Here is a 16659-nt window from a genome sequence, read left to right as displayed (position 1 = left end):
TGCTGCAGAAATGCACTGGGTTCTGCTGTGTCTGTTTAATTTACAGAAAATTCAAATCAAGTGCACCAGCAGTGGGTGCTCCCTCCCCCCGCACTAATTCCTCAGACTCCTCAGTGAAGCCGCCATCTTCTGCCCATAGGCCTTGTCTGATTAATATGAAAATTGGCCAGGGAGAGGCCACTTTTAAGGTAATGTTATTGATGTATTAAGAAAATGAGCAAATAATTTGTATTCTCTGCTTTCCTGAGAGGTAGTTTTGAAAATGATCACAATGAAAACAATCACGGAGTTCCAAGCTGCTGTCCTGTCCTCTTCATTCATTCATTGTTATGTGTACCTGGTTTATAGATTAAAAAATACTTAAGCAGTATTTCCTAGTATTTCTTTCTGACTAGCCTGGAGCTCACTCTGAGAGAGATACAGCATCGTATTGAGGGGAGGCATGGACATACGTGATAGATATTTAAAATCCAGAGGGATCATAGCTTTTTCCCAGGAACACAGTGAATCAGATTTACCTCAAATCACTTCCTCTTGCAAGCAGAACAATCTCAAAATAAGTGGTGAGAAAATAAACGATGGATTCTTTTATTTAAAAAAAAATTTATTGAAAAAGAGTAATGCTTTATACAAATTCCTAGTACCCCTCTTCCCCAATATCTATTGGTCCATTTCAAGGCACGGTAGTAGGCTACATAAATATCAAAACTGGATACATTTTGGCAGAAAAATTCTATTGGATCCTTTTTGACCGGAGATTAGTTTCGAGTTTACACATATACATTTATACTTACACACCATTAGGATCTGTATATGTGAAAAAGGCTCTTTGAATGATAACTTCTAGAAGCGTACTGTCAGGCTTGGAAGACACAGTAAAGATCACCTGCTTCAAATATTCCAGGCACAGTTCTTTGCACAACTTTCTCCATGTGGATTTACCATGAAGTGCTTTTCTCCGGTTATCCTAGCAGGGTTATTCTGAAGGTAATGCTTAACAGGTAGCACCATATATCTCCTCACAGGATGGACTTCAAAAGCTCTCCCACATTGTTAGCTTTGCCAACACTTAGGCTTTTACTTTCTCTATTATTTCTACGTAGCTACAAGGACATCAGTCCATACCGATGGAAGAAACTAGAACTTCCTTAGAATGCCTTTCACCTAGTGAGCTGAATATCACTTTAGGGTCTCATTTCTTGGGAGGTTGGTTAATACAAGAAACTCTGTTTCTAAAACTAATCTCTTTTCAGTCATTTGAAAAGTAACCCCAAACCTATACACTTAATTTCCTTCATTCCTTCATATTTCACTTTAAAAAGCCACATGGATCCTGCGACATAGGCAGATCTGGAATTATAGATATATTCTTTTCTTCTTTTACAGACAAAGTAGTCTATCTAGGGCAGCCAAGTGCCTTGCCCAACCTCAGAATAATTAGATTCAAACTCAGTGCGCTAGACAACAAAACCAACACCCTTTCTATCGTATCATCTTGCTCCAATGAACCAGCATCTTCTACAGACTGCAAGAGGAAGAGCAGTTATGAAAATGAAACAGAACACCTACAGCATGCTAGGCACAGCAAAAGGAAAGGCCATGGACCTCAGGAAAGCCAAAGATATGGGACAATGTGAAGTCATGTGTTTATGTTTTATTCAGTGACAGCAAAACTGCCAGCTGAGCAAAGACAAACACTACTTAGGCGGAGTTCATATTAATGGAATGAGAGTCATATCAACTAATTAATACTCACATTACTTCTACCAGCTGGTTAAGCATAATTATTTCAATTTAACAGATGGGAAAAGAGGCAGAAAGATTAAATGACTTGATCACAGCTCCAGAGAGAATATTTGGCATCAGATTATCACTCCAGCAAGTCTAGCACTCTGTTTAGATAAACAGACCACACCTTGCTGGGGCAAGGAAAAAATATATGGCACTTCCATCTGAGAAAAAAATACAGCCAAAAAAGGACAAAGAAATAAATATTTTAGGTGCTATGGAGCTGTGAATAACTACTTTAAAAAATTCAATCAATAAAACTGTGTCACAATATTGAGGTGAGTGGCACAGCTGCTCAATGAAACAAATATTTTCAAAGCAAATAAGAGTACATTTGGTCAAAGTACAGGAACATGTGGCAATCTTAACAAGAAAATATCATCAGGTCATGGGGAAGATACCGGCTCACTGCACTGATTTTTAAAGAAATTCTCACTGGCTTTTGGTCTTAAAATGTAGGCTATGGCATGCATTATCAGACTGAGGAGTCAGAGACCAACTTCCAGAAGCAAAAATAAGAAATGAGCAAGTGCTCTGAGGTTATGGCAGAAATTAAAATCAAACAAGCAGACAAAAAGGTTACACATGATGAACAGAAATTACTACTTGGCAAACAATTTTGGTCTTATGGGGAAGACAGCAAAATCTTAGGACGGGATTAAATGATATTTGCTATATTAGATATGTGTAGAGAGAGAAGAAAAAATATACCAATAAACTTCTTAATCAAAAGGGAATTACATATATATTTTCTACTTTAGAAATATTTTAAATATGCTGATACCAACATAATGACAGTAACAGATCTGACTAAATTTTTATAGAAAAACATGTATATATACACATCTATACATATTTAAGGAGCATCATTTCCTCCCATTGGAGAGCGATTGCTCAGCGGGAAGCACTGATACAAATGGAAAAGGCTTCCCTCTTATCCTGAGGAAAGAAGGGAAAATAGGAGTAGGCTATTTCTAGCAATTGGTATTTATAAAAATATGGTTTCTTTTGTAATACCACAGTTCGGATTGCAAGTGGAAAGTCTACGATCTCAAGGTCAATGACGATATTTCAAAGTCCATTCTCTCCTCGTTCCAGGGGGGTGGTCTCCTGTGGCCCCCGTCACACATAGTCTTTCCCACTGGAAGGTACGGGTTTCGGATAAGGCCTTGGCGTTGGGTAAGAGGTTGCTTTTTGGGGACAGCAGCAGCAAAGTAGAAAACCTCCCAGAAGGCAGAGAGCTGCAGCAGCCCAACCAATGAAGAGGGCCTGACCAAACTCATACCTGAAAAGAGGAGGCAATGTATTTGTTAGGCAAGGGTGGGCAATTTTTAAGATATAATTAAGAAAAAAAAAAAAAAAACGTCGTGAGTTCGGTTCCCGGTACCAGAGAAAACACAAAAAAAAAAAAAAAAAGATATAATTAAGGAAGAAAATCTATATCTTATATTATTAAGTTTTTTTCCCACTTAAAATAGTTTTCCTCCACCCATAACCCCTTGGGAGGTAGTTTATAGTTTGTAAGCACACATACATAAGAATATTTGAATTGTAATTATTGGAGATTTGCAATATTACATCAAGCAATACGACGTGATATCAGCTTAATTACACAATCATTTCCAAAGATTTTCCCATGCAATACAGGCTTGTGAAGCATATTCACATATTTTAGAAGTGGGGATTATACAATAGTTCCTAGGCTAAAGCTTATGGAGTTATACTATCATCAAGTAGAAATCATATTCTACAAGCAAAGTCCACCATGTGATGGAGACGACTATAATTTTCAATCATTGATTTCTGATATCTGTATGGACTAAAACCAAAACTTTATGTTTTATAAAAAAGATTCTGGAACAGCCCATGCACATTGTGAATCAAGCTGATGCAAAGAAATATAGCACACCGGATTCTTAGGGAGGCATCTGTGGCTGACTGGAAAAAATACAGAATGAAAGGCTGGGTCTAGGTGCTGTACAGCCTGGGTTTGCATCTTGATGTATTCTCTCAACTACTGCAGTTCTGGGGTAGCAGCTTCCTTCTCACTCACGGTGTTTTCTTTCAAAGCAGGATAATTCCATCTACCTCCCTGTATTGCTTTCAGGATCATATGTGACTGTGTAAATAACAAATGCATCCTGCACAGCAATTTATAAATCGCTTTCATGCACACAGTGGTAGAATTTTGGCCTACTGACCTCCAGCAGTTTTGAACCCTGCATTGTAAGTCTTATGGGATGGGCTCCAACAAAAACCACTGCAGTCTGTGTTCTTTTGTGTGTGGGTGACTATATAAAAGAAAGCTCATCTTATCTCTGCAAACACTGAGATTTTTTTCATTCATCCCTGCACTCACAAACAATAATTATATTTTAGCATCCTGACTTTGAATGCAGTTATTAAGCTTTAAAGATGAGATGACGGCAGTGAGACAAGAAGCACAGTCCCCGATCAAAGAGTGTTGCTACATGAGATCCAAGAATAAGCGTTTTAACTTGCACAACTTGTAATATTAAGACAGATGACCTTTGTAATGTTAATTTTATAGCCGTGATAGAACATAAAATTTTACAGTGGTATCTCCATGTACTAGTAAAAATGCATTATGAATTTAACTGTTGGGGTGAAGTATTATTTATCAAACACTATGTGAGAGGTATTCTTTTTCAATCAGTCATAAAATGCATTATTATAAATAATGAGGAGATGGAGACATCAGAATGCCCTTCAAAGAGAAAATTTCAAATTCATTAACGTGTTTGTTAATATTTAGGAGAAAAAAAACCAAGGATATAGCATGCAGCTGGGAAGTATACAGCTTAGAACTTTACTATGAAGTTCATTTTGTCGTCAATATAGGCTATTAAAACAATTATCAAGCCCATTTTAACATGAGTCACAGGTCATTTAAATTGTATGCAAGTTTGACATAAAATTCCCTGCAATTCTTGAAAGCAAATCTGAGAAACTATGGTACTAGCAGGCCTTTGCTGAGCATAAAAGGTATTTTCTCAGAGAATAAACTATTTTATGCCTGAATAGCATTACCTGGCATTGACGGGGGTCATTGGGTCATAGAATTGTTGAACAATTCTATTGCCGTACCATGCTGTGGCAACTAGAATAGCGAGACCTACAAAAATTCAGAACAAAAGACTGTTAATCACCACAGAACACCGGGCAGAAAAACATAAACTATTAAACATGAATATATTTTAGAAGAACAAAATCTTATCACTAGAGCTGACATTTTAATTTCAGTATTAGGAACAAACAGATTTGATTTAGATATGACTGAGTCAAAGTGTTCTGTTGAGATATATGAAAATATTAAGATGGACCTAAGCATAGTTTATACTACTTATGATAGCGTATTTACCTTTAGTTCAATGCCCCTGACACAAATAATGCTTTTTTGAAATTAATCAGTAGGTTCACTTTGCTTAAGGTCTCCTTCAAAGGTAGGGCTGCATTGTAGTTTGGTATACTTGATAAAACTATTTTTATTACTAGTATAGAGTTGCTTACAAAAGCGAAGATGAAAACCCTTTTACATTACTAACCAAAATCAAAATTTTTATTTCTGATAGATCAATGCAAAACAAACAGCTGGATAGCAGATAAACAGGATCTGTCTCAGAACGTGTAGAATTCCTGGATTCCTACTGGTCCTCTGGCCAAGGTAACTCTTGACATTGTTATGATTTGGTGACGGTGTAACATTAAATGAAATTATAAAACACAAGGTCCTGTTCCTAGAACATTTTATATTAATAATGCCAGAGAAGTCATTTAATCAAAATTCCCTATGTGATCATTTTTAAGAAATATAAAATACAACAGATTTTCTTACCCACAGAGATACTAGTTCAAAGATACAAAATTTCACTAAGACAGGAGGACTAAATTCAGGAGATATATCACACAAAATGGTGGCTAGGTTTCTGAAAACTTAACAGAATGAATGTAAAGGTGTCCTTTTCACATAAATGTGAGGTAAAATGCATTGTAATTGGCTTAGCTTATTTATTCTACAATGTCTATATACTCTAAAACATCATGCTGTATATGATAGTTATCTGTTGATTAAAAATAGATTTAAAAGAAACTACACATCTTTTCTTCATGTAATGCTAAGAATTAACCAATATCAGTTGTTTCATTCCTATGTTAGTCATATTCCCCTGCAAAAGAGGGGTCCAATCTGCCTCCAATACTTGGCAGAAAGCAATCCCATTTTGTATCTCTGTACACGTGTGTGTGTGTGTGTGTGTGTGTGTGTGTGTGTGTGTGTGTGTCTGTGTGTTGCTGCTCAAATCAGCTATACACAAGCTCTGGAACTTGCAGCCTGCACTCCATAGGAAGTCCCTGAGACTGGATAGGAGTGGCACAGTCCTCTCTGGGTATCACAGGAAGTAGCAGAGTAAGGGTGCTATACTGCCAATTATTTGCTAACTTTGATGTAAGATTATATTGTTAGTAATAATATACCATTCCTGCTTTCCAGGCAGGAGCTGGTTTGCATCAGAAAAACTGAGCAACTTATCACTTCAACCACACCTTTAACCAAGTCCCTCACACCTTCCTTCCACATGTTAAATCCATGTGTTAAGGTGGAGCAAAAACCCCTACAGGTCTTCCATCAACAAGAACAAAAAAAAAGGTGTAATTTTATTCTCACCACACTAGATTTACATCACTGTTGTCTTAAAAATAACAGATAACTATATATAATTATATATATAGTATACGCAGCAGTCTATTGCTAGATCTAGCTACTATACATCTATATGTAGAGATAGATCTCTACATTTACAATAAATGTCTTCAACATGTCTACATTTACAGTAAACATCTTCACTATATAATAATAAATATAACAGATAATATATATGTAATATATTATCTGTTATATTTAAAATAAGCCTTACTATAAAGCTTTGAAGTGGTATTTCCTATCTTCTAACTTTCATTTTCCCAGTGACGTATAACCTAATGAATTTGTCAACAATGGAATAAAGCATCAAATACATATTTATTTTCTGGGGAAAACATAACCTCATTTTTTACCAATATTTTGTCCCAAGATGTTTCTGAATTATTTTCTTTCCTAACTCCTCTAATTGAATTTCCTAGCATGTTAACATCCAACCTCTACTCCACCTGGCTTTTCTACTTTTGATCTATAGGAACACCCTATTTATTATGGAATCAGGTCTGCCCATCTGGACTGTTCCCCTCATTTTTCTCGAATAATCTCATCCCATCCATCTTTCCCAGCCCTGTATAATCACATATTATTCATGTTTTTCCTCACTACTTCTCATTTTCTTCACATAATATCTGTAGAGGCACCACAGAAACTTTTTGAACTCTGTAAGATTATTCCAGGGTATTGGCTACGTAGCAAACTTCTCCCTTCACCTGGGAAGACTGGCTCTAACAAACAATACTCCTGGCATGCGTAGACAAATGTCAAGCTTTCATTTGGCTCCATTTGAGAACATGAGTCACATGACCACGGAGTCCATGTCTGCAGATTATAAAGGAATTCAAATGATTTCAAGCGTGATGCATTCAACATAACCCAAGGAAACTGAATACCAGATTTCAAACTACATCAGAGACAGGTCAGCACAGACAGAATGGGATCCAAACTCTCTTACCTGCAATAAGAAATATAACACCTCCAATGACAGCCATCCGCATCTTCTGTACCTCATCGTCTTCCAAGCACTTCATACACTTCATCCCCATGGTGGACACAAAGATGGCTATCAGTCCCAGCAGGATCCCAATTATCATCAAGGCACGGGTGGCTTGTAAAGTGCCTGGCAAGACATATTTTAAGTAATGTAAAAAAATCATGTGTAGATCAGCAAGAAAAACATGGTAGAAGATCAAGTAAAGTTCAATATTGTATGTAGAAGTGAAAACTGAATTGAGAGTCAGTAGGCTTCTTTTCTAGCGACATTTCCACTGACAGCCGTCACGGTGTTAACTGCAGAAGAACCAGCATCCAGGGTGGATGATGGACAAAAGGCCCTTCAGCACCTAACACTTCTCCTTAAAGAATTAAATTCATTGTTAACTGGAAAAATAAGTAATGATCTAGTTGAATGGGTTTAGCCTAAGTCTTTTGTGTTTAATCTGTATTAATAGAGTTTTTTAGTTTGAAATACCAAGCATATGTATTATTCTTGATGTTCACCATTTGTAATTAACATGGCTTACAGGTCAAGTTCAGTATTGGCCACCAGCTTTACAGTATAATCATTAAACTTTGGAAGAGTAAATGATTATGGAATAGAAAGGAAATTTCAAAATAACCCTAGCTGAATAAGTTCTGTTTGTACCTCCAGTTACTGGAGAGATAGGAAGGATATGGAAGCAATTCTCTCAAAACAATTTTGAGAAAGTGACCTTGGAAGACAGTAGTATATTTACAAAGTATCACTAGCTCTAGAAATTAAACTATCAAGTTGTAAAATAGCAGACAAAATAGTTCACTCTAGTATTTCTCAGGATTCCACTAATTTTTTAATTTCCTGTTATTGTCTTTGGTGAACTAAATTGTGATCAAACTGACATCATCGGATCTTACAGAATACAAGGTTAACAGAATCACTGTGGCATGCAAATGCCAACTTGAAAAAGAGTGTGCTATGAACTATACTGGCTACAAGATTTTATTTATGTATGTATGTACGTATTTATTTATTTATTTGGTACCTGGGATTGCCAGGCAGGCGCTTGTGCCACTGAGCTATATCCCTGGCACAAGATTTTATTTAAATTATAGATTTATTTTTTCCCATTGAAGATCATTCTCTCATGGCCAGCATGAGACAAGAATCTTCCCGCATATAAATACTACTCATACTGTAACAAACTAGGAGATCTTCGGTTCAGCCGTCTAGTATTCTTTTGGATCGTGTTTTTGTTGTATAAAATATAAATGTTGATATATCTCCAAGGAGTTAGAACTGAGCCCTTGCTGGTATTCAAAAGTGGCTGAGACATTGGAAAGGTTTTATATCCCAGTATCTCATTTATACTCATGCTCAGTATCTTTGAAGTAGCGAATTTAACACACCCATCATATCAAAGTTAAATATTTCTAAAATGTCATTATATATTTTTTATTATTTAAGGTTTTTTTTCTTTCTTTTTTCCTTTTGGTACCAGTAATCGAACCCAGGACCTTGTCCTTGCCAGGCAGGCGCTTGTGCCACTGAGCTATAGCCTTAGCCCTATTATTTTATTTTAATTTGTTGATACTTTTATCTTCAAAAACCTATTATAAAATCACATTAATCTCTGTCTAAGAGGCATCAAGAATTACATTCTATAGCATTTCAGTGATATTTTAAAAAGCCAAAATAAACTTCTATTTAATTTCATTGAAAAATAAAACAAGCTAGGTGTAGTGGCATATACCCGCAATCCCAGTACTCTGAGGAGCTGAGGCCGGAAGATCATGAGTTGAGCCCAGCCTGGGCAACTTGGCAATTTTGCAAGATCTTGCCTCAAACGCAAAGATAAGTAAAGGGCTGGGGACGTAGCTCAGTGCAAAGACCCTGAGCTCAATTCTTAGCCTTAAGACAAAAACAAAATTCAGTAGTTCTTTGCCTACAATTACACATCCACCTGCTCATAATGATTGAGCGAATATGGACACCAGTCCAAATATACCATTTTAAAACTGCAGATTCCAAGGTGACAGGGGAAATACTGGACCAAAACACACACACTCCATAGACCACAGATTTACTAAGAACCAAAACTATTTAGGAGACTATGGCTGAACTTTGGGCTTGAAATCACAAACTACTGCGCAGGAAGAAGAAAGTACCGGGGACACTAGAGTTAGGGTGTATATTTCTCTTTGACATACTAGCAGGTTTTGCAAGAAAATCATTACTTAGCGATACAATTTTTAGATGATAGCCAAACTCTTATCTATAAAACAGATTATGGATTTGGGCCTAGGTCTCCACTCAGAAGGAAAGTATGTAAGTGTTGAAAGTAACAAAGTTGGTCTGTACTTGGGGAGGAGAGAGTGACCTTCATGCCAGGTTATCTAGTCCTGTCCTTGCTTTAAAAACAAAAGTCTTGCATCCTAAGAAGTTCTCAGTCTTGGGGAAACTGGGAGAGCTGGTCTTCCCAATGGGGAATGTGTTGGGGGACATGAAATGAGGTTTAGGCAGGAGACATATATTTAGAAGAAGTTTGTATATTTGGGTAAGGATTTTGGTGTCCACTATTTTGTTTTGTTTTGTTTTGTTTGAGACAGGGTCTTGCTATCTCAGGCTGGCCTTGAACTCACGATGTAGCCCAGGCTGCCCTTGAACTTGTCACAGTTCTCCTGCTTCAACCTCCCAAGTACTGGAATTACAGGCACGCACCACCATGCCCAGCTAGTATCTACTTTAAATGTAATGAAAATTCACTGGGGGATGGTAAGTCAGGGGTGACATACTTTCACCCTCAGTATGGAGATCATGCAAAAGGAAAGTACTGCTCTGGCAGCCTTTCAAATATGCATAGCCTCTTAACTCTCACAGTCACTTCCACTTCACTGTATCACAAGTACTCAGCTTTCTAACCCTTACAAAGGGTTACTTACTTTTGTTGCTTTCTCTGTTCTTTCTCCAGTTTTTCACTGGATTCAAGTTATGGGGCCCCAAACTTCACCTAGCTTGTATAATAATCACACGGATCTGTTCGTCATGTGAAAACGGCAGGCCACTACCCCAGCAGGACTGAGCCCATGGTTGTAAGGACCCTTCACAAAGAGTCTCGTAGGCTTCAGTCTCATGAATCAGACCTGTATAACACCTCCGCTGCAAGCAAAGAAGGAGTAGGCATGAACTCCTCCAGGCTCCATCTACACCAAACTGGACTGATCCAACAGTCACAGTTTTGATCTGTCAAGTTTTCCTCTATCACTTAGACAAAAGTCCATTCAGTATGTCATATCTATTTTACCACTTATTTTGCAAAGTTTCTGAGGAAGAAAAGACAGATATTCTGTCCAGTGCTTGCTAATGACCCCACCGTGTTTCCTTTCCTCATAGAACAATGTTATTTGTCTAATATGCAAAGAGTAATGGAGAAAAGGAACAAAATAAAACTTAGGAATCGCATAAACCACAGAGACCAAGGGGCATAAGTGTTTTAAAAAAGTGGCTCTGAAAAGTCTTTTCCATTCATCACTGACTGGTGAATTTTTTTCTTTTGTATTTTACAATATTAGATTGACATCAAACACAAACATCTCACAGAAGACATCCATCAGAATAAATTCTAAACTATAAGAACATATGATAGAAATGTAGAAATAATACACATGTGCACATACAAAGGGGCCCAGAAGCATAACAACATGCAAATTCACTAGCTGGGCACTGGTAATGGTATGTTAGGAGTCGCAGAAAGTAAGTATTGTGTTACAGGTTATGAGGGATTTATGTGCAGATCAAACCTAAATTGCACAGTTTTAAGCTGGAGCTGCATGAATTCCTTCAAATTAAGGTCTTGTGCAAGTTGTTTTCAGTTACAACTCAAAAATATGTAATTGTGAGCTCCTAGATGATTTGAGGTAGATATTCCAGTTTCCACGCCAAGCACTAAAGCATTGTACTTGCTAAGTCACGTGGACTCATTATTCAGCTTACGTTCCATGATTTAAATTAGAATAAAGTCTTTATCCTTCAAAACTGTAATAATGTGACAAATAAAAATACTCTTTTGTTTAGCTTAACTCTTACAAGAATAAAAAACACCTCCTTAGAGAGGGTGGGCATACTAACATCTTCCTAAATACAGCTGGACTTTGTTTAGATCATTAAAAACCAGAAACTCATGCAAAAAGGAAAAACAGATCTGTACTTTTTGCTCAATTTCATTTAATTTTAAATTTATGTACCCCATGAACTCCCAAGGTAAACGTTCTTTTTCTCTCTAGTAGTATGACAAGAGAGGTCAGTGGAGACGCTTGAAAGCTACGAAATAACACTTTGGATCCCAGCGATAGAAGAGAGCTTTCTGCTAAGAACTTGGAACAGGCCTGACTCCATCAAATCTAGTAGCAAAGGTATTCCTTTTTTCAAGTTTCAGATACTTCTGTAACATTATGATGACCAATTAAAGTGGTCTCCAGGCAATCTGGTTAGCAAACATTCAAAAAGTTACATTATTGTTTCTTGTCATTAATTAGCAGTCAACAGAGGAGCCAGTCTTTTAATTATACTTAGCCAGACTGATAATCTTGAGCTTACGGACCCCCTAAGGAGTCCTCGCCACTTTCAACTTGGAAGTATAATTAAAAAAAAAAAAAAATACTTACAAAGATTTTGACTCATAAGACAAGAAACCAGTTGGACAGAACTGGTCTACTACAGTTATGTTAATCAACATTAAGTGTAGACAGACAAGCATAGACAAGTATGTGGGTTTTTTTCTAAAGCTTTAAAGACTTGCTACACAAGCAGCAGAGTCTGCTGCACATACTTGACATTGTTTTTCGTACTTGCTAACCATAATATGCATGACTGTCTTCTTACCCTACATACTATGTATCATAAACAAAGTGGATTTCAATTATATCTCTATATCCTTACACAGTCCTTCTTTGTTTCAGTAGTTACTAAGAAGTATTAGGTAAATAAATTAAAAAAAAAACACTGATTACTGAGTGACTAGAACAAAAACACTCTTTTCTCCTTCGCAATAAATGAGCTCATCACATGGTATCACCGAACCATGCTCCTGTAGAATTTTCAGTTCTGAGGTCTTTTCCTTTTAGTGACATTCCAAAGTTCACAAGCATCCTCATTGTTCACATTTCTATTTTATTAGTACAGGAGCTAGTGACCACTAGGTGTGACTTCAGACCATGAGCACGGGGCAATGACTGAACTGGTCCAGTGTGAGGAAGAACTTAGCGCTTGTCAGAATATCCTGAGAAGTAGGCTAACTCTTTTTTGTTCGTTTCTTACTTGTCTCGTGATTCATTTTATGCTTCTGTATCATTTCTTGGCATTTTCCCATCACTCCAACCAAGGAAACCCTAGATAAACCACATGCTCTGCCCTCCTCAGTCACTGAAGTTAGTAAGAAAGAATGCTGGCAGTGGAAGAAACCTTGGAAATCATCTTAGCTACATTCCTAGGAATGAGAAAAGGGCTGGGCTCCCGGGTGTGGGACAGATGAATGAATCTTGGATTCATCTCTGTCTTCTTCCTACTCTGCTGTTTTATAAACACGGAAACCTCTTGAGCCCAAAAGCTCACACGGCTCACCACTATACATACGGGTACTTAGTGCAAACTCCGGGTAAAGATTTAGAATTTCTAATCTCAGGCCTGGATTTTCATTTCAACTTTCATCATTCCAAGAATCAGACGTAATTCTTGAAAGACCTGAACACCAATGGCCCTTTGAAAACCCTCAACTTTGCAGGTATACAGCAGTTTAGGGAAGCATGCAGCAGTCTGGTGATTTCCTCTCTGTGTGAGCTTCAAAGATTGTCCAAGTCAGTGATTTTGCTGCTCTGGTTGAGCCTGACATCAGGGAGAGAGCACTGGGAAACGTCATGACAACCAGTACTCATTAAGCACACCTACACACATGTGGGTTCATGCAGAGCAAGTTTAACAGGCTAGAGTAGCTCAGGAACAAATTACAGAATCTCAGAGTTAGGTGAGACTTAAAGAGAGTCTAGCCTAACCTCCCATTTGTCTGGTGCTTGGATCTTCCCAGGGACACTTCTGCAAAATGCTTACTTATCCTCTGCTTAGATACCTCCCAACTTGCAGCCGACCGCGACAGCCCGATCTTTCGACAGCTCTAGCTATTAAAGTCAAGCAAAAAGAAGCAATTAACTGACCCCATGAAATAGGCACTTGCTTCCCAAAAGCTGAAGAATTGGATCAAGATGTATGGGCTAATCAAGAAACGTCTACTGAAATTGAATGTGCTACTCTCCTTCCCGATAGAATATTGGCATATTCCACTTTTCAGCTGTAGAAGGCATTTGTGCCAACAAGCATCCTATGAAATGGATTGGGATGGGCATTGTCTTGGCCCTTGTAAAGCCAAGTTACACAATATAACATTTGTTTCTCCAGGAAATTTCTCAGCTGTATCCTCATAAACTGGCAAAAACTACCTAAAATAAGCCATGTTGTAGCTCATCTCTTATGTTGTATACAGCATATTCTCTATGCAGTATATACTATTCTTTTATTTTATTTTGTGAAGGTCTTATGCTTTTATTACAGCTGACATGAGCTAAGGGAAGGATATAAGAGATTTTAATGCCTACACTGTTTAAACCTTGATAAATCCTTTCTTTTAGTTGTTAGGACAGCAAGGTAGCTCTGCTGGCAAAGACAGTAAGGTACGATACCCAGAAACCTGAGACAAACTTCCTTATCTGAAAGCATTTCAGAACACATGAACTTTTATGGGCCACATGGCCTCTGTAGACACAGACATGTCCTTTCATCTCTAGATGTTACAGCAGTGTACCAAAACCAGTTCATGAATCACCAGCACCCCACAACTCCTCAACAGGTGGGTGGTGAGAGCACCAGTGCTCAGGTGAAGAAACAGGGACGGACTTTCTGGGCCCCATCCAGGGGTATCTCGTGAGTCACTGGCCAGTGAGGCGGGATCCTGGGAGTCAGGACTCCAGCTTCTGTGAATTGATTCTGGGAGAAAGGTCATCACTCCGTCTTGGATAAACTATGGCTTCAGCCAAAGCAGAAAACAGAATCTGCTCTTGGGATTTTTTTGTAATGAAACAAACAAGGAAAAGTCGCTGACCTGAATGCGTCTCAAGCCAGGGAGTAATTGTGACTTCCACCACAATTTAAAAAAAATTGAATAACCACATTAATGAAGAATAAATTCAAACAAAACACTTAAATATAGAATCACATGAATTGATCATATTCCATTTGGTCACCTAAGAAAGTTTAAAAGAAACTAATTTAAACATGTTGGAAAAGAATTACTGTGACTGAAAGAACAGAGTTGACAAGCAGACCTCTCTAAAATGGCCCTTACCACCTTTTCCATCTGCCAAATCCATAGGAGGAAGCAGAAATGTCTGGACGGTTTCCTTGTAAGTATTTCTCTTTCCATGTGGCTATTCCATGCTTACTTACTAATGATTCACTTTAGAAGTATAAATATATCCTAGGAAGTCAATAAGCAACACCCACCATTACTACACGTACAGGTTAATTTTGACATAAAAGAATTCTGAAAGGCTAACTTTGAAAAGTTGAAACTACAACACACAAAGCCACCATGCACACTGGCTGAATGTACAGGTGTTCATGACGGTCACACACACCTGGAATAGCTTTGATGACTCTAGATTGTATGGCTTTCAGCCTGCTCTTTTAAAGGTTGTTCCTTCCGAGGACATGGACAAAGTCAGAGGCTAAACAGTGCCAATCCTCCCCACTCTGGGCACACCATGGAGAGACCGTCTTCTTTGTCTAAGTAAAAGCTAAGAAAGCTTTCCTTCAAGTCGGTGAAAGGGTGTAAGACACATGGTATACAATGGCTCCTGGGGTTCCTCAGTGCAGATCATGCACCTACCAAGAGTTACCACCTAAGAAGGGACTTAAAGATTTCTTGACAAGCCGTCGAAAAGGAGCACGGGGAGCCATCCTACGGGCCCTCTCTGCAGCACCCTTTGACGTATCTCTCTCTACATCATTCTGTCCAAGTGGAAAAATGAGGTGTAAACATCCATCACGCAGAAATCCCTCCGTGGAAGGGTAGAAAAGGGGAGGCGCCGCCTCTCCTGTCCCTCACTGCCTCCTTCCTTCCTGAACTCTTCTCTACTCAGAACTTTTCTGGCTTCTCGTCCTTTTCCCACTTCCCGAAAAGCTTTTCCTTGCTAAAATAGTACCATACAATCTGCCTCTTCTGAAGACCCTGAGCTCGGATGAACCTCCAAAGGATTCTTCCGAGTCTTGCAGGGATTTTCCCTGCACTTACTGGATCTTAAAAAATCAATCGAAACTAAAGATTCAACCTCACATGTGAGTCGAAGAGACTGAGATGTGAGTCCAAGAGACTGAGATGGACAATAACTAAGTAGAGACGTGACTTTTACTGTGAAAAGTGATAGGAGAGATTTCACTTATCAATGTGTCCTTCTTTGATGGTTTTGGATTGCCTGCCAAGGCACACCAACGTCGCCTTCCAAGCCTACCAATCCCAGAGTTACACAGCGCCTTCGAAAGTCCAGAAGACACTTAGGAGCTCAAGTTTGAGTGCGGCCTTCCAGCCACCAGCCTCCACCCACCGTCTAAGGAATTTAACAGGAAACCACACCAGGCAGAAAGAGGTCACTCGGGGGGTTAAACGCAAGTGAGAGCTAAAGCCTGGCCTCCCTTGGCTGAGACAGGGCTCTCCTCTCTCCCTCACAGCAGAGCACATGAGCAGAGGCCTGGGTCACCTGAACACGGGTAACCAGGTCATCAGAGGAGAGCGGGGCGCGCCCCGACCCGGGGTGCGGGCGGGGTGTGCCTGGGTCTGTCCCGGCCCCGGCGGCGCGGCGCAGGGTGCACTCACTGTTCAGATTCAGCAGCGAGTCGAAGACTTTGCACTGGATCTGCCCGGTGCTCTGCGACACGCAGGACATCCACAGCCCCTCGTAGATGGACTGGGCGGTCACAATGTTGTCGCCGGCGTAGGTGTACATCTTCCACTGGGGCAGGGCGGTGGTGACGATGGAGGCGATCCAGCCGATGACGCCCAGGATGAAGCCGAGCAGCTGCAGCCCGGCGTTGGCCATGGTCGCGGGCGCCGGCGGGGGCTCGCAGGGGCGCGGGGCGC

General features: G+C 39.2%; 1 protein-coding gene across 1 annotated transcript; it reads right to left on the bottom strand.

Annotated features, from left to right (window-relative positions):
- Positions 1-583: 583 nt before the first annotated feature.
- Cldn1 (claudin 1) lies at positions 584-16659 on the bottom strand (the record flags this gene model as incomplete). The annotated part of the gene is given in 4 exon segments (XM_005383227.2): positions 584-3073; positions 4840-4924; positions 7458-7622; positions 16396-16659. Coding segments are annotated over 4 exon segments (636 nt in total). The 3' UTR covers positions 584-2910.

The sequence above is a fragment of the Chinchilla lanigera genome, unplaced genomic scaffold (assembly GCF_000276665.1).
Source record: "Chinchilla lanigera isolate Chin_1 unplaced genomic scaffold, ChiLan1.0 scaffold00019, whole genome shotgun sequence".
Classification (NCBI taxonomy): Eukaryota; Metazoa; Chordata; class Mammalia; order Rodentia; family Chinchillidae; genus Chinchilla; species Chinchilla lanigera.
This window is presented reverse-complemented; position numbering and strand designations above follow the sequence as displayed.